Source organism: Eucyclogobius newberryi, unplaced genomic scaffold (genome assembly GCF_026437365.1).
Source record: "Eucyclogobius newberryi isolate DKJ021-1_F unplaced genomic scaffold, fEucNew1.0.hap1 SCAF_21, whole genome shotgun sequence".
Taxonomy (NCBI): domain Eukaryota; kingdom Metazoa; phylum Chordata; class Actinopteri; order Gobiiformes; family Gobiidae; genus Eucyclogobius; species Eucyclogobius newberryi.
This window is the reverse complement of record NW_027315846.1, coordinates 24,962,368-24,984,943: the sequence shown is the minus strand read 5'-3', so window position 1 is coordinate 24,984,943 and position 22,576 is coordinate 24,962,368. Positions and strand designations below refer to the sequence as shown.

General features: G+C 42.7%; 2 protein-coding genes across 3 annotated transcripts in view; one reads left to right on the top strand and one right to left on the bottom strand.

Annotated features, from left to right (window-relative positions):
- Nucleotides 1-22,576, top strand: part of lbh (LBH regulator of WNT signaling pathway) — a 472,239-nt gene that overhangs the window by 264,800 nt on the left and 184,863 nt on the right. The gene's annotated exons all lie outside the window — the stretch shown is intronic.
- Nucleotides 1,386-14,738, bottom strand: bmp4 (bone morphogenetic protein 4). Of its 2 annotated transcripts, XM_072457647.1 has the most exons (5): nt 14,611-14,738; nt 10,451-10,573; nt 9,189-9,544; nt 2,279-3,107; nt 1,386-1,708 (listed from the first exon to the last, which is right to left on the bottom strand). In XM_072457647.1, exons 3-5 carry the CDS (start codon nt 9,535-9,537, stop codon nt 1,693-1,695), a joined length of 1,194 nt encoding a protein of 397 aa, XP_072313748.1. In that variant the 5' UTR covers nt 9,538-9,544; nt 10,451-10,573; nt 14,611-14,738; the 3' UTR covers nt 1,386-1,692. The 2 variants fall into 2 exon arrangements, with proteins under 2 accessions (XP_072313748.1, XP_072313747.1); XM_072457646.1 differs by lacking the exon at nt 1,386-1,708 and having other exon boundaries at nt 2,230-3,107.

Sequence of the window (22,576 nt, the reverse complement as noted above, 5' to 3'; positions counted from 1 at the left end):
CGGCCTTTATCATTACAGAAAATTATCGTTTTCAGCATTTGTTGATTTTCCTGATGAAGATATCATGTTATTCAAATAAAAACCTGTCGCTCCTGTCACCAATTTCAGGTAGATTTCAGGCAGGGTCAAGTTTTCCGTGAGTGAACTAACTAATCACACCATAATTAAGAATTGGACACCGGTGAACCAGGGCCTCGGCGTGAGACAAAGCCCAGGCCGCGCTGTCCTCCCGTCAGTTCAAACGCTGGGATGATGTGGGGCGACCGGCAGCTTGTAAATAAGTCAAGTCAGGGCCCATTGTGTGAGGGCCCGCGGCTGGAGACAGGAGTCTTCGCAGGGCCGGCAGGAGACAAAGGAGGCAGCAGACAGAGCGTCTCAGCTTTGATTCCTGTGAGGACACGGAGCAGACCAGGGGCACAGACCAGAGACATGCCCCCGACGTGCAGGGGGACCAAGTGGGGGACGGCGAGAACAAAAGGGTCCCCTCCACGGCCGGGCGAGAGAGCTGCAAATTAGCGAGTGTCTAAGCACCTCAGGATAGACTAATTGACATAAAAGTGAAATGGGAGGACAAAGGGGATCTCTAACAGCCGTGTCAACGCAAACAGGTCCTGACAAAAAGGTACAAGCTGCACCGCCGAAAAGAAATCTGGATGAGTTCAATCACGTGTCTTTATTTGACTCGTTTGGGCAGATTTGTGTTTCCTTGTTTTACTTAAAAGGAGGTTCATTGAAGTGTTTCTGGAGTTAGAAAATAGTGCTTCAGATAAGAACGTTTACCATACCCACAGGTAATTTAACTATGTATAAAACATTTTGAAGTAAGAAATGTCTAATAGGATATAGTAGAATAACTTGGTAAACTTTAAATATAAATACAAACTACTAAAATCAAGTTATTTCATCTCATGTTTGTATTTCAAAATCTAGTTTTGATGTAAACCCCTTTGATGTTAAATCATTTATCTTGATGAACTTTTAAAATATGCAGAAAAGGTTATTTTAACAAGCATTGCCAAGTTTTGTTTTGATGGAAACCGTTTTGATTTTTTAATGTAGTGGCTGAACTCCAAATGACAAACTTTGTATTGAGCTGTGGTAAAATGAGATTATGTGATTTTCTTCCAGGACAATGACAGATACCAAAAATAACTAGCTTAAACCTTATGTATAACTTAAATCATACATTAAGACACTAACTTTTGTCTAAAAACATATTGTAACTATAAAAATGCAAGTTAAAGGCCATTTTGAATATACAAATATACCTACCCTGATCCGGCCTAATTTAATAGATTTTTCCTCATGATGACCTTTTTTCATCTTCAATGAAATCAAACAGTTTTATGAAGGCTTTTACGAGCAATAAATATTAACAATAAATACACTTTTTAGTAGGTTTTTACTGTTTTCTCCATAAAAAACATATACAATCTAATGTACATTATGACAAGTTGTACAGCTTTTATGTTTAAAATAAGGACTCAATTTATTTTTAATATGTAGATATAAATATATATATTTTGTCAAAATATATGATCATATTGTCAAAAGAAACAAACAAAAGTGAGACAAACATACACCTCAACATAAACGTTATAAATAAGGGTCCGAGTGAGCGTTTTTTGGGAGCGCAGGTGGAGTGTCCATGAGGTCCATACTTAGTCCTCCAAAGTCCCACAGTGTCCGGTACTAGCCACAGTGTCCAGTACTAGCCACAGTGTGCGGTACTAGCCACAGTGTCCGGTACTAGCCACAGTGTCCAGTACTAGCCACAGTGTGCGGTACTAGCCACAGTGTCCAGTACTAGCCACAGTGTCCGGTACTAGCCACAGTGTCCGGTACTAGCCACAGTGTGCGGTACTAGCCACAGTGTCCAGTACTAGCCACAGTGTCCGGTACTAGCCACAGTGTCCGGTACTAGCCACAGTGTCCAGTCCTAGCCACAGTGTCTAGTACTAGCCACAGTGTCCGGTACTAGCCACAGTGTCCGGTACTAGCCACAGTGTGCGGTACTAGCCACAGTGTCCGGTACTAGCCACAGTGTCCAGTACTAGCCACAGTGTCCGGTACTAGCCACAGTGTCCGGTACTAGCCACAGTGTGCGGTACTAGCCACAGTGTCCAGTACTAGCCACAGTGTCCGGTACTAGCCACAGTGTCCAGTACTAGCCACAGTGTCCGGTACTAGCCACAGTGTCCAGTACTAGCCACAGTGTCCGGTACTAGCCACAGTGTCCAGTACTAGCCACAGTGTCCAGTACTAGCGGCAGCCACAGCCCTCCACCACCATCTCCTGATAGTTCTTTAGCACCACCTTGTCATGCTCGTCCAGGTACAGCATGGAGATGGCGCTCAGCTCCGTGGGCACGCAGCACGCCTTGGGAATGTTGTTGTTGACCGAGTTGACTAGAGTTTGCACTATGGCGTGATTGGTGGAGTTCAGGTGGTCGGCCAGCGGGAAAGGGCACTCCCCGTGGCAGTAATACGCCTGGTACCCGGGCGGCGCCACAATCCAGTCATTCCACCCGACGTCGCTAAAGTCCACATAGAGCGCGTGTCGCCGGCAGTTACGATTGCGCTTTCTCCCCCTCTGTTTCGGACTACGCTTGGCTCGCTTCGTCAACGGGTGGCCCTTCCCGTCGTGTCCGAAGGTCACCAGCAACGGGCGTAGCTGCTCCCAGTCCTCCCCCGGCTCTTGGTGGAGCGAGCGGCTGATTCGGACGTGTTTGCCCTGGTGGCGTGGCGTCTGGTTGAGGTGCAGGACCTCGACGGCCAGCCCGTGGTTGGGGTGCCGTTCCCGGGTCCAGCGCAACACGGCCGGGCTGACGTCGAAGCTCTCCCACTGCGAGGCGTTGTGGCGGACCACGCGGGTGTCTAGGAGCTGGGTGATGAGCGGTTTGCCCGGCTGCGGGGGCTTGATGACCTCGTGGATGTTGATTCGGTGCATGCCCGGTTCCTCCGACAGGGCGTCCTGGATCTGCTGGCGGTACAGCCGGAGCTCCGCCGACGTGAGGAGCTCGTCCTCTGGGATGCTGCTCAGGTTGAACAAGAAGCGGAGCGGCGTGGGTTTCCGGTCGTGGACGCCCTCGGCCATCTCCATGTGCTCTGTGACAAGAAAAGAGGACATTTTGAGTCTTCTGTTGATGGAAAAGTTAAGAAGTTCTATTTTAGCCCAGTTTGGTTTGATTTAGTCCTGTTTTAGAACTAGTTTTCTCATAATATAAGTGTAAAAAGTTTAGGAAACTTTGGTCTAAAATAGAAAACAATGTTACGCCAATTGAGTTTTCCAACAATAGTAATAGATATGTTTTATTTCACATTAAGTTTTCTTCCTAACCCTAACCCTAACCCTAACCCTTGACAGTATCGTAAGAGTGGGCCGTTACCAACAGTGGCCGATCGAAAGAATTTAAATTTTTTTCCTAAACAACTTTTTATGCGTTTTGCAATGTTGATGTAATGCCTGATTTGTCCAGGAGTGGTCCATGGTATGAAGGCAGTCATGTGGACAATGTTTCTTCTTCTGTTCTACTATTACAATATCATTTAAGATAAGATAAGATAAGATAAGATAATCCTTTATTGTCCCACATGGGGAAATTCCATTGATGCAACGCAGGTAGATACAGAGATAGATACAGAAGAACAGAACAAATAACTCTCTTATAAAATTCTCTTATAAAAATCTTAGGATGTCCGCCGGGATAACGTGACGATCTCCGGGTAAGACGACTGGTCTCCGCAGTTTCATGAGTTCCTCCTTTGTGTAAACGCGGTACGGCGCCGGCCGGGGGGGCGCAGGGGGGCCGGGAGCCAGGGCACATCGCGATGACACGAAAACACTCAATCCAGCCGAACAAAGTCAAAACAAGTTGAATTAAAGCGATTCCAGTGCGTGTCCCGATCATTCATGAAGTTCCTCTTTTATATAAACGTGTACCGGCGGCATACTGTACGTCAGGACGGCCGGAGGGCGCGGGGGGGCCGGGGGCTAGCTCAGAGCTAGCGCACATCACGACGAAAACACTCAATAATCCAGCCGAACAAAGTCAAAAACAAGTTAAATTAAAGCGATTCCAGCACGTGTCCCTATTGTACAAGTAAAGTAGAATTTTTTTTTACAAAATACAAAAGATAAAGCACAATAAGTGTGAAAAAAGTGTGAGAAAAGAGCGGAGCGTTTACACCGGGCTGCCAGCTGGACCGGCGCCTTTGTGACGTTTTTTGACGTTTGTGAGTTGTCCAAGTATTTCCCCTGATCAATAAAGCCTACTCAAGTGTTAGCTACAGTTAAAGGGGACATATTATGAAAACTCAATGTTTAACTGTTACATTGTTTTTTCCTATTGGTTATTTTGCTCAAAGTTGTATTTTGATTGATTCCTTCATGCTTGAGTAACCATGTGCTGTCCTGCATTTGAGGCTAGAGCGTTCCTTTATCCCTGTTTTCACCTACCTCCTATCCCCACCCAAATCCTTGTACTTGACTATTTTTTAATGAAAAAATATATAGTATTCTAGGTTCCCAAAGTGGGTGTTGGATCCCCTCAGGAGGTTGCAAGGAATGAGCTGTAAAAAGATGACTTGGAAGATGTTGATTTTATCATTTTGACACTGTATTTAATGTATTTTAAATAAAAAAGAACAAAAAAAAAATATATATATATATATATATATATATATATATATATTTTGTTGAATCAAGTGAATTACTTAATGATCCACTCAAATAAATAAAACTAAAACAGATTAAATGTTTCGCAACTTCAAATGATCACAGAAAACTATTTAATTTAGCAGTTATCTATCGTTTGTGCGGTTATTTTGGGGGTCCCGGCCTGAACATTTTGGGAACCCCAGCTCTAGGTGACGCGTGTAGGTTTCTAAAATGTTACAGAGACAAATGCACGTGGATAAAAATCGACTGCTTTCTACGGTGAAACGTCACAATGAAGAGGCTTTTGAACAGGAAGTCCATTGATATTTGGTAACCTTCCGCCCCTTGACCAAAACACAACCAGTATCGCCCCAGTCGACCCTCAAACCCTTCGGCCGTCCTCTCCCTTGCCGTCCCTCGCCCCGGCCGACCCTCTTTCTCTCTCCCCGTGGCTGTCCGGAGCGGCCCTGTGCTCAGACATGCGCTGTTGAGGAGCAGGGTGGTGATTAACGTACCACAGCTACAGTAAAAACAGGCTCGCTCCGCACATTTCTGCCAAGATCACCATTGTTGGGGGAAAGGAATGTTGTGTCTACTCTTTTCCTGCTCATTCCGGCCCTGTTATTTCACACCCAGCCCGTAATCTCCACCAGGTGCTTCGTATTATTAAAAACTGCTGTGGGCCTGATTAGCTCGCCGCTCTTTGCTCACCTAAGACATTTATCATTTTCATCATGCATAATCATTAAGGAGTCAGATGGTGCAATATGGAGGGGAAAAGGCGGGAGGGTTCGCAGAGGTTGGCGTACAAGTTGGGAAAGTGCGTACGAGGGATGACAAACTTTATTGTTGTAGTTCTGGTGAATGGAAACAGGGTCATTTTACAGGTTTAATGACCATTGAAGACTCAATCATGTTATATTTGTATTTTAGTTTTAAGATTGCACTAATATATTTTAAAAATCAAGTTGCAGTCATAACAAATCAAGCTATACTCTTATTTAATGGTACATTAAATAAGCAGAAAAGTAGTACAAAAATTATAATAATACTTTTACAGAAAATATTTAGTTTTTTATTTTCTGCATATATGAGCACCAACTGTTTTTATTTCCCTTTTTTTTTACCTGATTGGTGTAGGCCTAGTATAGTTTAGACATGGTTTAGTTTAGTCTAAAAGTTGTTGTATTCTTTATTTTAGCTTTTTAATTGTTTTAATACATGTTTTCTACTTTTTTGCTGCTTTCTAAGACATTTTTACTATACGTACATTTACTTATTTCAAACATGCAGATAGCTGCACTTACAATTAGTCATACATCCAGTAAAAAGTATATATACATTCAGAATAAAAGGTAGTATGAAGGTAGTATGAAGAAGTAACTGTATATATATCAAGGCTCATTGTGTGTGGTGGTCAATTCTCAGAAGTTTACTTAAAATTTGGAAAGACTACGCCCCCGCCCTGATCCGTCTTACACATGTCAAGCCGTGCGCTTAGAGTCCTAATCCGCCAAAGGGAGGTGAAATGAATGAATAACACTGCTATCACCTGAAACAATAATGTTTTCTTAATGATATAGCGAGCGGCGCGGCTGTCCGTGTGTCGCGGGGTGCACGGAGGGTTGTGTTTGGGATAAATCAGTCAACTGGATCACACTGGCGCACAATGGGGCCCAGATGAAAGCGAGCACTTGTACTTAAAAGTCCTCACAGCGTGTTATTAACATAGTTGAGAGACGGAGAAGGAGGAGAAGCGCCGGGAGACAGCGGGAGGAAGACGTTGCATCACAGCACTCGTCCTCCATGTTTGTTCAGAGTCCAGTTTGAAATCAATAGTAACACAAAAAACGAGCCTTGGCAGTAATTTAACAGTAACTTCTTCCAGTTTTCGACAATGTGAAATTGCTAATCATTGTTATAGTCCAAATGAAAATGATTCTGTCCATTTAGAGTAACTTGAGGGAACTACTTTGACTGTAGAACGATTCTTTCCCAGTTTTTTGCAGTAAAAGCTGTACGACTGCTTTAAACACTTCTGCTTTCTGCATTATTGCGTTGGCTGTACGGCATTAACTATAATTATTTCCATGAAGACAAACAGATGATGTCACCGGGCCAGATCTGTGGAAAGGCGATCCCTGCTCGAGATATTTTATTGGGGAAATAAAAACAACTGTGATTGAACAGGTGTAAAACCGATTTGTTTAATGCCATAGTGTGGAGCATTCTTGGTAAAAAATAAAAGTCTTTAGTCACAAAGCTTTTATTGTAAAATACTGTGAAGGGTTTGTAGTACTATCTTCAAAGTAGTGGTCATTTCTAGTAAATAGGGTCATTGTTTACAGGAAATCAACCGAATCTGGTCCAACTCAATTTTGCGCAGTAAAACAAAGTAGATTTATCAAAAATACGCCAAATGTTTGTTCAAAATGTGTCAATATGACGTTATATGCTAGTAGTTGTAAGCTAACATTCAATGAAGACAATGTCATGATTAATGTTTAAATTGTTGCATATGTCCTGACTCCGCCCCTGTCCAAAATGTTGACCAGCTCAGGCCAAGTCAGAAATATCAGAAAGGTGCACTGTCTAACTTTTCTGACAGAGGCTCCATTACCTGCTTGTCTCCTTGGAGATTTTATTGCTTCTCTATCTCCATGGAGACAAGCAGGTGACGCATCTACAAGTCAGATCTTAGGAGAAGCAAGCCAGCTCTCCTTTACACTGCACGTTTTTCGAGGACTTTTTGAGCTATAAAAACAGTTCAGAACAATCCAAGCAAAGCAACACCAACTCCACTGAGAAAAGCAATTGGCCGACACTAAACAGCCAGAAAAGTTACGCAGCTGCCACATTTTATACGGCCGTTTAGCTCCTACACTCTCTCCCCAAACCAACGCATCAAACCAACTCTTTCTGCTGAAATTCCCTTGAGACTTTGCCCTCGCCTGTTTTTCCACGTCCCGAGAGAGCATCGTCCCACATTGTTGGAAGGCGGGTTTTATTTAGACGGGAGCGCAGAGTAGAATTAAAGATAATTGCATGTTCGGGATAGCCCTTCGAAATGAGCCTCCATGCAAAACACACAAAGACACAAGAAAGAGCTCGCCCGGGCCTAGACACTTGGGTGGGGTCCGAGTTTCAAGCCATAATCTAGAGGTATGCCTTTTAGCTCCAGCTGCTAACCCTCCACACACTCTGGAAAGCTTGTCCTGCAGATTTTTTCTTTCTATTTGGTGACCACATCCTCCACGGTTTGGGTGAGAAGGGCGGGGCGGCTTTAAAAATCGTGTTTCAAGGGATGTAGGAAATGCGTTTAGCAGTCCTCACCCAGTGCAAACGCAAGACACCGCTTTTCCACCGGCCAGATGGCGAACTGCTGGCTGGCGACGTGCGCAGAAAAAGCAGGGGATAATCCGAGTTTATGAAAACACTGGGAATGATGCAACCCAATGAGGCACTTTTCACCGAAGGCCGGTTGGAAGAGACACCCGCGATGACAGAGCAGCGCTTTAAATGCTAGACAAAATAAGCCGCTGCCTTTTTCACGCATCCGTCAAGCAAAGCGCTGGAATAGAAGCACGAAGACGGTTCTGTAAGGCCACTGTGGGACTCATGCGAGCGCTGACCTACAGAGTAAACAACATGAGCTAAAAGGTTTCTCTAATGAATTTTCCAATGTTCTGCAAGCTTGTCGGAATAATACGTTTGAGTTTTGCGTCACTATTTTTAGCCACTTTGATAGAGGAACCATGTGTGCGACAAATGACTTTCTTAGCCTCAATATTGACTGTGTTTTTGATTTTTGCGTTTCATTTACGGAAATTGGATATGTTTCAGGATTGTTATAGTTGGAATATAGTCTAGAAACGTTCTAGTTGAGTCCTAGTTTGGAACCAGTGTAGTCCTAGCTTAACGTTTTTAGTCCTAGCTTAACGTTTTTAGTCCTAGTTTAACGTTTTTAGTCCTAGCTTAACGTTTTTAGTCCTAACTTAACGTTTTTAGTCCTTGCTTTGTCCATTAGCTGTTTGTTTAGTCATGCCTTAAACCTGTGTTAGCCCTGGTTTAGACCTGCTAAAGTCTGGGTTTAGGCCTTGTTTTTACCTAGTTTGGTTTTAGCTTAGCCCTGGTAAACCCTTTATTCTATGTATGTGTCCAGGTATGTTCCATTGCAAAACATATTTAAATTCTTTCAACTTAAGCCTGAAGACGTTTCGCCGCTCACCAAAGTAGTAGGAGAGGAACTGAAGAAGCTACTCGGATGCGCAGCAAAACGTCTTAACCCTTGCATTCGAGTTTAGACCTGTTGTCGAGCCCTTGTTTTAGGATATTTGGTTTGATTTGAGTTTAGTCGTGTTTTGGACCTGTTAGTCTTGGTTGAACCTACGCCCAATGCAGGAAAACAAATTTAAAAGAACGGAGATCGAGACCGCAGTGACTTCGATATGGTATACGCACAACCATAGCACACACAACTGAATTACGTTAGCTTAAATGTATATATCCTCATGTGTCACACTGCTCACCCTCATGGTGGAAGCTCCTCACGGTATTGGCCCGGCTGGCTGACCTCTCCGGGTACTGGAAGGCCGCTTGGTCCTCCTCCGCCTCTCCGGACTGCAGCCTGTACAGGTCCAGCATGTACTGGGGCACGGTGAGCGCTCTGCTGGGGCGGGGCCGTCTGCGGAGGCCGAACATGTGGAGCAGCGTGGCCTCGAAGTCCCGCAGCAGGTCATGGCTTTGAGGGTCCCCACCAGCACGGACGCCCGGAACCTTCTTCTTCCCTTCCTCAGGTATCAGATTAGCATGGTTGCTCTCTCCCAGCAGGACTTGGCATATTAAAATGACCATCAGCATTCGATTACCAGGAATCATGATGTCTCTAGGGAGAAGGCAAACATGTGATTAACACCAGGTTTCATACACTTTTAGGTACGGGAAAGTTTCAAACGGTCATTTAAATATGTATTATCTTGTAATCTAGGTAATCCTTACATTCAGTCAGTTTTCTGCAGCTTTAATGCCATTCCGGTCTCAACCTGTCACAATCACACACAACTATAGTCGTGTAATTAATAAATATCTGTTTGCAAGTTTTTTTTTATTTTTTTATCTTAGACTAATACAGCAAATAATATGAAATGCTTGGATTATTTACACTATTAACATTAAAGTGGCTGAGCATTGCAGTTTAGATTTTGACCAACACTAATCCTACCTCTACATGTATAAAGTGTTAACATAAGTGTTGTTTACCACACAACAGATAGTCAGATAGAAGTGCTGTTTACCTATGGACACATCCTTCAGGGGAAACTGCTACTTCAACACAGTTTTGGGGGATTTTAAGTCTTTTTTCCCCTTCTCTTGTCCCTCCCCCGCTCGGAGCAAAGTTTCATCTTGATAAAAAACGCTCATATCTAAGACTGCGTTCACACTTGTCCTGGTTAGTTTAGTCCTGGTGTAGACTTGGTTTGGTCTCGTCTAGTCCTGGTCTAGTCCCGGGTTTAGTCCTAAGTTTGGTGAGATGAATGCAGCCAATCAGTGTCATTTGTGGTGACAATATATGGTTAAAAAAGGAAAATATAAAAACATTTTGGTGAATTTTGCACTCATTGCACCTCAAAAACAACCCATTTGCTAAAAACCACACATATATTGACTACATCCACCAAACAGGTCCCTCCGTATCAGCCTTTTCCCTGCACAGTATCTCTAAACATAATAAGCCCAGCAGGAACACTTCATCACATGTGGAATTCTCAAATACCACGATGCGTTCACTTACCGACAGAAAATAAAGCATGGGAAAACTGTCCATGTTTGTTGGGAGCGGGCTATGGACACGTTTTTCCAGGAAATGTTAGCTGGTGCTGGGCGGCTGCTGGGGACCGGTGGAGTGACCCTGTTCCTGCCAAAACAACAAGGAAAACAAGAGGTTAGCGATGGCACGGAGGTGAGCGCGGGAGGCGGGAAGAGGTGAGCGCGGGAGGCGGTGAGCACGGGAGAGCGGGCGGAGGGGCAGGAGTGTGTCTTTAAGCCTTATCATTTTGGCTCTGGGCTTAAGCTAGCTATTTACTGTAACTGGAATGTCAGGAGGTATGTAGCACAACACGGAGCGAAGACCTCCATATAATAAGTTAACGCCATAACTGCTTCAAAGTGCAACAATAGAGCAACAACAATGTCAGTTAGCACGTGTCATATTCAAGCTAGTTAAAAAAAAAGAAAAAAATAAATTCACTTTTATGATAGCCCAATCACAATTAGGCCTTACAATGGTCAGATTAAATACAAATGTCAAGACAAATACCACTGTAGGGTAAAAATATCATCTTTCGCTCATAGATGAAAACAACATTTGGTGCTATTGTTACTTGTGGCCCCCCCCGTCCCCCCCGTCCCCCCGTCCCAGCACTACTCCCACTTGAGAGATCACAGGTTGTTGTGACGCTGATGAGTGGACCAGGACTTTGTGACTCATCTGTCAATAGAAATAGTTAGTACTAAAGTTTAGTAGTTTTCTTGTAGCGTTAAGTTTTTGTTATTATGGAAAACCATTTTTTAAAAAAACGATCTGTTTACAGTGGCGGTTGAATACCACGACATTTTTATCACTTAAATAAGCACAAATCCCGACGTTTTTTCTTGAATTTATGTTGTATAAACCGCGTGCGATCCTTTTGCCTGCTTGTTTTTGGACTCACTCGCTTTTTTGAACGGAACATAACTCTAATCCAATTGCACTTTTGGCTTGGAGGACTGGCCATGTCGTGCGCTCCTATGATGCAACTCTTTGGTCATCATTTGGAGTAAGTTCCGCTGGCTAGCACCCAACATTACAAGTACCAGAAGATGTTTTACTACACTTTGGACCGCATTTTCGATATTAGCTCCCACCGAACATGAAATCCAAGACCTAAACGATCCAACCTGACCTCCGAACAACCTTTAGCGTTTTCGACTACATCCTCACGATACCAAGAGCGCTAACCGCTAACTGACTCTGCCGGCTGGCCAGCGCTCGCGAGTGCCACTGTTCGTGAGAAAGAAATAGAGGCGGACGAGCGGAGGCTTTTCCGAACATGATCGGCCCCATTACCCCTGGGCCGAGGCGGGGAAGGGGGAGCGGGCCGGCGGGGTGTTGGAGCCAGGAGGCTATGTGCACATCTTTGACGACAACAAACGGTCATTGTAAAGCACTCCAGCCTCTCCCATGATTACAGGCATACATAGTGGCTTAAAAACATTAGCCGTACAAATCTGGTAACTGCAACCAAATTGTAAAAAGATCCATTGCTTTGAAATAGCAGTGGGCCCTAATCCCTCGTGCTGAACTTATACTATAGTTATTGTTAAAGGCATCATTTGCGAAAACAGATATTAAGATGGAGTCAATACAAGAGAAGGGCGGGGAATGAATGACTTTTTTGCGAGACTTTATGAGACTTTTAAACAAACACGGTATCTGTTTTTGATATCTATTCATTGTTTCGAAATGTATTAGAAGTGAGAAAACTTAGAAAAAGTAGAGACATCAAGAACATTTGAATCTGAGCACAATCCTGGGGCAAAACAAACACAACTTTGACAAACTCTTTTGCCTTAAATTGAAGGTTGCCAAGGCAAGCAGCCAAAAAAGTTGTTCTTATCGTCTTTTGCGGACACAATCAACCTGCTGAATGTGTAACAAGTCAAGCTAAGCCGGATTTGACAACGAAGCTACCGACCTCCTTTTTTCAAACACGCCAGCGAGCCAAATGTCAGCGCTATCTCGTTTTGCTCTCGTAGGAAGGGTGGGTCTAGAATCCTTCCATCTTAACATCAGAGAAAATGTAACGCAGGCTGCAATTACCAGAATCTACCAAACCAGACCAGACCAAAGCGAGCAGGAAGTCCTTGGCCCTTTCAACTGACCACAGATAGTAACGCGCACGGATCTCCTTTAAAGTGTTTCGGAGGAATTTGACAGCGATGAAGGGAGGAGGACACGTCTTCTTCTTTTATCCCTTTGCACTTTCGGATGAGATAATTTTGTTTCATTGTGTTTGATGTCAGTGGAGAACATATGTATTGTACATAAGCTGTTTTGAGGTTAAAACTATATGCTTTATTTGACAGAAATGGGCGATGAAACTGAGAAACACACGAGATGATATCAAATTTTAAGACGAAGCATTCAATTTACACCTTTTTGACTCAATTTCTAAATGAACCTTCTACTGTGGTTGGTATAATGGTTTTGTTGCATGCAATAACTAGCTTTTTGGTAAATACATACAAATCTGCTACCATTTGTTATACTAAACCAACTGATGCTTACATGCGTTATGGAAAAATAGGATTAAAAATAGAATACAAAAGGGTTTTAGCACAGGATTTGGACCAAGAGCTGTGCAATCAATCAGATTTTAATTGAGACAGCGATTGAGTAACGTCTACAGCCAATCCTCTGTCAGTAAAAGCATGCGAATTGGAGCAGAGTTCAGACTTTGGTGGAAGAAATTGGACAATGTTCTGTGTTAACCGCCACTGACTCATTGGTTTTTGGCTATATGGCCCAGACCTACTTGGATCCTTGCTATAGGCCCGGGTTTTATCCACACCACCACCAGGAGAGAGAGACACACAGGGAAGAAGAAGTGTCCAGAGAGATTTGCAGTGAGCATGTTGTTTGTGATCAGAGCAGCAGTGTCCTGTCCACCGAACATTCACAGTCAATGAGATCACCATGGAGAAGCTTGGTTTGCTCTAACACAACTTCCAGACCGAGATATCTGACTTCCAAAAAGATAGTTACGTGTGTTTTTTTGGTGTTTTTTTCTAATCCCAATGCAAAAGACAAGCTGGTTTACTTGAACGTGCAAGGATAACCCGATTTTCTCCATACAAATACGTTTAATGTTGTTAATTGATGCAAAAAGAAACACAATGAAACAAATCTGCAGCCAAATGCACGCGTAAAGAGCTGGTTTACGTCCGTGCCATGCGCCGCAGGCCGCAGACTTCTCTTCTATCCATTCCTTTCTCCTCCACTCCAATCTAAAAACAACCTAACATTAGCCAACAACACGTCCTCTCTCCAAAAAGCAAAAAAAAAATAAAAAACCTCAAAGCGGCAAACGCTTCTTGGAAACTCCTCTGAACTCTCGCAGTTTTATTCTGACGCGCGACCGTTTCTCACGCCAAAACCTGCCCCGCGTAAATAATCATTAACCACCCGCACCACCGCATGATGTCATTCATATTTCGGGATTAGACAATTGCGTTAAGTGTCAGAAGCAGCCGCGCGGGGGGGGGGGGGGGGGGGGGGGGGGCACGGCACGCACGCAACTTTACGCACGCAACTTACGCACGCAACTTACGCACGCAGACGCAGGTGTCCAAACCAGACCGAGCCAAGACAAGCCGCACGGGTTTAAACTCGGGTCAAAGTTGACTCTGAAAGGCATTTGATCAATATTGATGTTTGCTCTGCGTGAAGACGCGAGCGCGTGGTGTGGAGATGATGAAACCTGCTGCACTAAGAGTTGGGAAATCGACAGCCAACAATCAAGACACATCATCTTTTTGGAATGATAGGGTTCTGTGTGTGTTCTGAGATATTTCAGTTTAAAGTTTGGGGCCAGGGATATAGCACAGTGGAACGGAGAAATGCGTTATGCTCATACAAACCTATATAATCTTGATTAAGTGTACAAAAACGACTTCAGAGCAAGAATATATAATGAACAAAAACGTCAAATAGATTACTAAAATTCAAAGTGGACGATACATGCAGCTTTGAAACACTTTTACACCGATGAGCAGACGTAAAACAAGTCAATTACGCACGAAAACCACAATGTTCTGATCAAGCAGCGCCGATTTCCATCAGTATTTTGGCTGTAACCGGTGAGTGAGAGTGACACAAGCCGCAAAACGAAGCTCTCAGCGCGGGGAGCTTACCATCAGTTTGGTCCTCAAATCCCCCCCCCCCCAAAAAAAATATGAAGAGAGAATATGACCGCTCGTCTTTGGAAAACCGGCCCAAATCGCCGCGTCGCGTCTCAATAATCCGTTCCCAAACGTCTGGACGCGGTGTGCGCCTGGTGCTTGTGCAGAGTCGCGTCTTGTGGAAGTCTTGGGGTCTTTGGAGTCCAGTTCGAAACGCGAGTTGGGGAAAGAGAAGAGGAGCGAGGAGCGCGCGGGGTTTGGACACGCAGACTTTTTCCAAATGATCCAGCATCTATGGCCCCTTGCACTTTTTATGCGTCCGCCCTCCTCCCTGCCTCCTCGGCCCTCCCAGACTCCCCCTCCCGCTCCAGAGTCTCCCTCGCGCGGCTCTAACACCTTGGATAAACCCCCCCCCCCCCCCCTCTCCCTTCACCCTCCCCATCCACGCACCAAACTCTTTTCTTTATCCATTATGAGAAACTTTGGAGTAACTGACGTGTTAGTGAAATGTTAGTTATATTGCCCCAGTGTCTTTATTAAAATGCATAGTACGTGGAATAGTAGTTACATCAGTAAAGCGTTTCAGTGATTTAAGCTAAACTAGATTTGTTTACAAGGCATTTAGTTTGTTCTTATTAAGTCTTACAGGTCACAGTGACATTTATTCTTAAAGCACCAAAACAGGTCTAAAGACATCGTTTCTAAACTATTTGGTTTATTGCTTCAACTAACAATTACACTGACGAAACCTAAAGCAAATTAAAACACATTAAAGTAAATTGAATATATTTTAAAACTGTTTTCTGACCCTATTAAACTATAATCATTAAGTATTATTATTTAGTGTCCCGCATTAACAAAATTCACCCGATGAAAAAATAAATAAATACATAAAATAAAAATATAAATGGGTAAAATTATAAAGTTTCATCAGGCTTCATCAAACGTGTACATAACATGACTCTGAAGTACAAATACTCTGAGTACACTCTCAGGCGGCGGGTCGGACGTGGGCGGGACGTCAGCGGCGCGGATCTGCATTTGAAAGCGGGCCCCAGACGCGGTGCCATCACGGGTCCCTAATTAAGGCTGACCTTTTACTTGGCGTGAAAAAACAAACCACGACGTGCGTAATAAAGCCTGATTCAGGTGTTAAACTGCGCATTTGCATCGGGGCCTGAGAGGCGCGTTAGAGGCGCATGCAAATGTCCACGTGACGTTCATTAAAGGTGTGAGCCGCTGTGTAGGAGATTTATCTAAAGAAAACTACACAAAGAACGTGAAGAAACCTTTCTCTGTGTTGAATAAAATGTGTCATAGTTGAGAAAAGAGTAGCTCAAACAATTATGGAAGTATTATTGATAAAATCACATCTTAAATTGGAAGAATCTGTGCGTAAAATAATGAAAGGACATCAGGATCTTATCTAACTCGTATGAATAAAACATGGTGCTGTAATTACTTAAACATAATATGTTGATATATTAATGACAATTAATGTATTGACATGAAATTGACAGATAGATTATCATTTTTTTTTTGAGTTTGCACGTGACTTGAAACTGCTTATTTAAATCCAAAGGTGTCAGTAACAATTAACACCTTCATTTTCCAGTGAAACAAAGTGTGCTCTGAGGCCTTCTCCTGCCTGTTTCCATGGAAATGCTGGTCCTTTAGATTTTATTTTCCACTAAATTACATAAAACATATATATCTGCATGGAGAATGTTCAGTATGGTTTTACATTAATATTTCCGGCCTATCATGCAGTGACGGACCACATGAAAGTTATGTTGCTTTATACACTTAAATAATTTGTTTAATTTGGTCATGTTTTAGTGGATCGTGTTCCATCAACAAAAAAATCATCGAAATTGAACCTGAACTAGATCTGGACTACAAAAGGACTCATACAAAAGGCCATTTACACATAATTCCCAGTAAATTGCCAGAACCATTCCCAGGTCAGGCTGAATGTGTGAATGAGGCTTATATATAATTATAACCAGACCAAACTGAGTCAATATCAGGACAAACATGTGCTTCATTTCTGGGGTTTCATGGCACTGGTGCTTTTTAAACCTGGTTCTGTGAGTGTAGAGCAGGTTTAATCTCTTTATAATCCCTGTTTACAGCCGGTTTCGTCCCGGTTTAGACCCACTTTGAATCTGGCTTGGAAATGTCACAATTTGCCGATTTACAAAAAAAGCACTTTTTACGACGTTGCTAGTTGGACACATTTACAAGGTGAAATGAAAAGCGAACATACGCACTTAATTTCACGTAATCTGAAATGAGCCCTCCATCGCACGGTTTAAAAGGTTAACTTGAGTGAGTCACGTTGGCGCTGTTATTTTTCACGCGCCTCGTAATTGGTTGTTGGTTGTAATTCTTGGTCATGTTTTATAGGCCTTGTTAGTATGACTCAGTAGTAGTAGAAGTAGTAGTAGTAGTCGATTCCTGGAAAGCTAAAGCAGTGCGAGACTTTGAAGTGCGTTGCCCATCGTGGTGGCGCATACCTGAACCATGACCATTAAAGACCTTCTCCTTCTCTTCTCATCGTTTTAAATCAAGTGTCCGCGACGGGAGATTCTGGCCTAGGGTCAAATCAAACACCTGTTTTTGGCAGGTTTTTTGGGGAGATTTTCCCATTTTCAGACATCAATCGGTTCTTAGAGGACAGAGGCAGTGTAAATGAGGCCAAAGAGAAGAAGTTAGCTTCAAAATTTGAGATACATAAAGCTCCGTTCACACTTTTACACTTGGAATTTGACTAAATTTAAAAATTGACAAATTTGAAAGATTTTGGACGAAATGGGACAATTTGGACAATGGCTTTATTTTCATTTTAATGACTTTTGTTGCATTTTTGATTTTTGGTTGTTTTCTGTTTTTTTGTGTTTTTTGTTCTATTTGATATAGAACAAAATAAATATAATATATATATATATATATATATATATATATATATATATATATATTTTTTTTTTTTAAAGAACTTGTACAAACATCACATCAGAAATAGGACTGAAACTCTAAACTAAATCTGGATTAGAGAAGGATCAAGTCAAGACTTCATCTGAACTAAATCTGTGATAAAAAAAAATCAAGGTCTGGTCCTCCAGGTTTTTAAAGTCTATATTCAGTTAGTTTGAGCTCTAGAGAGCGAAAAGTGGATCAAACTCATGATATTTAAATCTCTTCTCTTTTTATAACATTTTGGCTGTCAATGTCTTTGTCAAAGAGTTTAAAATAGTTTTGTAGTGCATCGTGTTATTAATATTAAAAAGCATGATAGGAATGACCCAATTTCAATTACCAACGTAGCAGGGGAACCTATAGTTTATTTAAATGTAAGTCTAAAAGTACCACTTTATAATAAAGACACTAGCCGTAATAAAGCATGAACAAAGACTTTTTTCATAATGAACAAATGGCTCATTAAGAATGATTCAGGTGTAATAACTACTTAATTAAGGAGTTATGGTCGTTATTAAGAGTCATTCCTAATACATTATTTGTTCATTATTAAGTAAGTCTTTGTTTATGCTTTATCAAAATGAAGCCAAAAGAAGTCCATAATCTTTAAAAATGAAGAATAAAAAGTGTGAAAAATAATGATTTGGAGCTGCCCGGTGGTGGAGAGGTTAAGGCGGCAGCACATATGCCAGGCTCCATGTGCAGCCGGTGTCATGAATTTGAATCCAGGCTCAGACATTTGTCTGCATGTCCTCCCTTATCTCAACCCCATTTCAAGCTGAGCGTGCAGGCTGATAAAGACTACGTCCAGATCATAATAATAATGACTTTCATTTTTTAATTTAATTTGTTATTGTCACATTTTCTTTTTCACCATAACTTGCTCTGGTCTGTACTTGGTCTGTACTTGGTCTGGACTTGGTCAGGACTTGGTCAGGACTTGGTCTGTACTTGGTCAGGACTTGGTCTGGCCTTGGTCTGTACTTGGTCTGTACTTGGTCTGGACTTGGTCTGTACTTGGTCTGGACTTGGTCAGGACTTGGTCTGGACTTGGTCAGGACTTGGTCTGGACTTGGTCTGGACTTGGTCTGTACTTGGTCTGGACTTGGTCTGGACTTGGTCAGGACTTGGTCTGGACTTGGTCAGGACTTGGTCAGGACTTGGTCAGGACTTGGTCTGTACTTGGTCTGTACTTGGTCTGTACTTGGTCTTGACTTGGTCAGGACTTGGTCAGGACTTGGTCTGGACTTGGTCTGGACTTGGTCAGGACTTGGTCTGTACTTGGTCTTGACTTGGTCAGGACTTGGTCAGGACTTGGTCTGGACTTGGTCTGGACTTGGTCAGGACTTGGTCTGTACTTGGTCTGTACTTGGTCTGTACTTGGTCTGGACTTGGTCAGGACTTGGTCTGTACTTGGTCTGTACTTGGTCAGGACTTGGTCTGGATTTGGTCAGGACTTGGTCTGGACTTGGTCTGTACTTGGTCAGGACTTGGTCAGGACTTGGTCAGGACTTTGTCAGGACTTGGTCTGTACTTGGTCTGTACTTGGTCAGGACTTGGTCCGGACTTGGTCTGGACTTGGTCTGTACTTGGTCAGGACTTGGTCTGGACTTGGTCTGGACATGGTCTGTACTTGGTCTGGACTTGGTCAGGACTTGGTCTGGACTTGGTCTGGACTTGGTCAGGACTTGGTCTGGACTTGGTCAGGACTTGGTCTGGATTTGGTCAGGACTTGGTCTGGACTTGGTCAGGACTTGGTCTGGATTTGGTCAGGACTTGGTCTGGATTTGGTCAGGACTTGGTCTGGACTTGGTCTGTACTTGGTCAGGACTTGGTCAGGACTTGGTCTGTACTTGGTCAAGACTTGGTCTGGACTTTGTCAGGACTTGGTCTGTACTTGGTCTGGACTTGTTCAGGACTTGGTCCGGACTTGGTCTGTACTTGGTCAGGACTTGGTCAGGACTTGGTCTGTACTTGGTCTGGACTTGGTCTGGACTTGGTCTGGACTTGGTCTGGACATGGTCTGTACTTGGTCTGGACTTGGTCTGGACTTGGTCAGGACTTGGTCTGTACTTGGTCTGGACTTGGTCAGGACTTGGTCAGGACTTGGTCAGGACTTGGTCTGTACTTGGTCAAGACTTGGTCAGGACTTGGTCAGGACTTGGTCAGGACTTGGTCTGTACTTGGTCTGTACTTGGTCTGTACTTGGTCTGGACTTGGTCAGGACTTTGTCAGGACTTGGTCAGGACTTGGTCAGGACTTGGTCAGGACTTTGTCTGGACTTGGTCTGTACTTGGTCTGTACTTGGTCTGGACTTGGTCAGGACTTTGTCAGGACTTGGTCAGGACTTGGTCAGGACTTGGTCAGGACTTGGTCTGTACTTGGTCTGGACTTGGTCAGGACTTTGTCAGGACTTGGTCAGGACTTGGTCAGGACTTGGTCAGGACTTTGTCAGGACTTTGTCAGGACTTGGTCAGGACTTTGTCTGGACTTGGTCTGTACTTGGTCTGTACTTGGTCTGGACTTGGTCAGGACTTTGTCAGGACTTGGTCAGGACTTGGTCAGGACTTGGTCAGGACTTGGTCAGGACTTGGTCTGGACTTGGTCTGTACTTGGTCTGGACTTGGTCAGGACTTTGTCAGGACTTGGTCAGGACTTGGTCAGGACTTGGTCAGGACTTGGTCAGGACTTGGTCTGGACTTGGTCTGTACTTGGTCTGGACTTGGTCTGGACTTGGTCAGGACTTGGTCTGTACTTGGTCTGGACTTGGTCTGTACTTGGTCAGGACTTGGTCTGTACTTGGTCTGGACTTGGTCTGTACTTGGTCAGGACTTGGTCTGGATTTGGTCTGTACTTTGTCTGTACTTGGTCTGGACATGGTCTGGACATGGTCTGTACTTGGTCTGTACTTGGGCAGGACTTAGTTTGGACTTTGGAATTGGTCCTCCATTAATTTTGATATTTTGCTACTATCATTAGTCATTGTTGTATGTTGCTCTTAACGGTAAAACAAGTTCCTAGTTTGTGAAGCGCTTTTTCATTCAGATTTTCTGATTCTGTCCAGACTTCGGTTGGACTCGGTCTGGTCTTCAGACTTGGCTCTTTTGGATTATTCTTGGGTTTTCAGTTTCAAATAATCGACCTGTCTTTGCTCCATAAATTAAATAGTAGAAAAAGCTTCAGTTGTAGTCATCTGGACTCAGTTTGAAAAAATAGACGTTTCGACTCTCATCCAAGAGTCATTGTCAATAAAAGAATTTAGATCGAGAACTCCGATATTAATACTGTTCTGTGGTAAGACCCGCCCATTGGGAGGAGCCTTCCTGAAGTAGAAAGAGTTGTTTGTTTCAACAGAAACTTCCCCCTTGTATCTACCGAGCTAGCCTATTCAGAATCTTAATGGGCTATTAGAATCCTCTTTGTCTTTGTGAGACCCTGGCTCAACCACCCTGAGTACCTGATTAGCATCTAAATGTCCTGGTCCTCTACCTTTCCAGGGGTTCAGTAACCCATTATAAATAACAGGAAGATTAAACCTAAGCCCTCCATTTCTGTTTAAAGAAGGTCTTTCTTTTTTTAACAAAAATAGCTTCCTTGACTCCTCTTTCAAACCATCTTTTCTCCTGCTTAAAACCTTCACCTCACCGTCTTCAAACGAGTGATTAGAGGCTTCAAGATGGAGATGCACGGCACTCTGAGGTCCTGAACTTGTATTTCTTCTGTGCTGATAAAGCCTCTTGTGTAGAGGCTGTTTCGTCTCACCTATGTAACGTTCTTTACAGCTTTCTTCACTGCATTGGATCGAATAAACTACATTGCTCTGTTTTTGTGTCGGCAACTTGTCCTTAGGGTGAACCAGTTTTTGTCTTAAAGTGTTTCCTGGTTTAAAATAAACAGGGACTTCGTGTTGTCTAAATATCTCTCCATAAATAAAAGCTATTAAACGTGTAGTTATTCCATTTTGTATGTGTTTGTTTGTGTTTGTTTGTTTGTATGTGTTTGTGTGTGTTTGTATGTGTTTGTGTTTGTTTGTATGTGTTTGTATGTTATCATGTGTGTTTGTTTGTGTGTGTATGTATGTGTTTGTTTGTATGTGATTGTGTGTGATTGGATGTTTCTATGTGTTTGTGTGTGTTTGTTTGTATGTGTTTGTATGTGATGTATGTGCTTGTTTGTGTTTGTTTGTTTGTGTGTGTATGTGTTTGTTTGTATGTATGTGTTTGTGTGTGTTTCTATTTGTTTGTATCTGATTGTGTGTGTTTGTGTTTGTATGTGATTGTGTGTGTGTTTGGATGTGTTTATATGTGATTGTGTGTGTTTGTGTGTGTGTTTGTATGTGATTGTATGTATTTGTATGTGTTTATGTGTGCTTGTTTGTGTGTGTGTGTGTTTGTGTGTGCGTGTGTTTGGATGTGATTGTGTGTGTTTGTATGTGATTGTATGTATTTGTATGTGTTTATGTGTGCTTGTTTGTGTGTGTGTGTGTGTGTTTGTATGTGTTTGTGTGTTTGTGTGTTTGGATGTGATTGTGTGTGTTTGTATGTGATTGTATGTATTTGTATGTGTTTATGTGTGCTTGTTTGTGTGTGTGTGTGTTTGTATGTGTTTGTGTGTGTGTGTGTTTGGATGTGATTGTGTGTGTTTGTATGTGATTGTATGTATTTGTATGTGTTTATATGTGTTTTTGTGTGCTTGTTTGTGTGTGTGTTTGGATCGATTGTGTGTGTTTGTATGTGATTGTATGTATTTGTATGTGTTTATATGTGTTTGTATATGATTGTATGTGATTGTGTGTGTTTGTGTGTGTTTGTATGTATGTGTTTGTGTGTGTTTGTATGTGTTTGTATGTGATTGTATGTACTTGTATGTGTTTATATGTGTTTGTATGTGTTTGTGTGTGTTTGTGTGTGTTTTCAAATGTATTTTTTAAGACTCTAAAAGCGTACAGTGAACTATTCTTACTGTGTTATATCAGTAGAATCTGGTGACAGGATGTTTG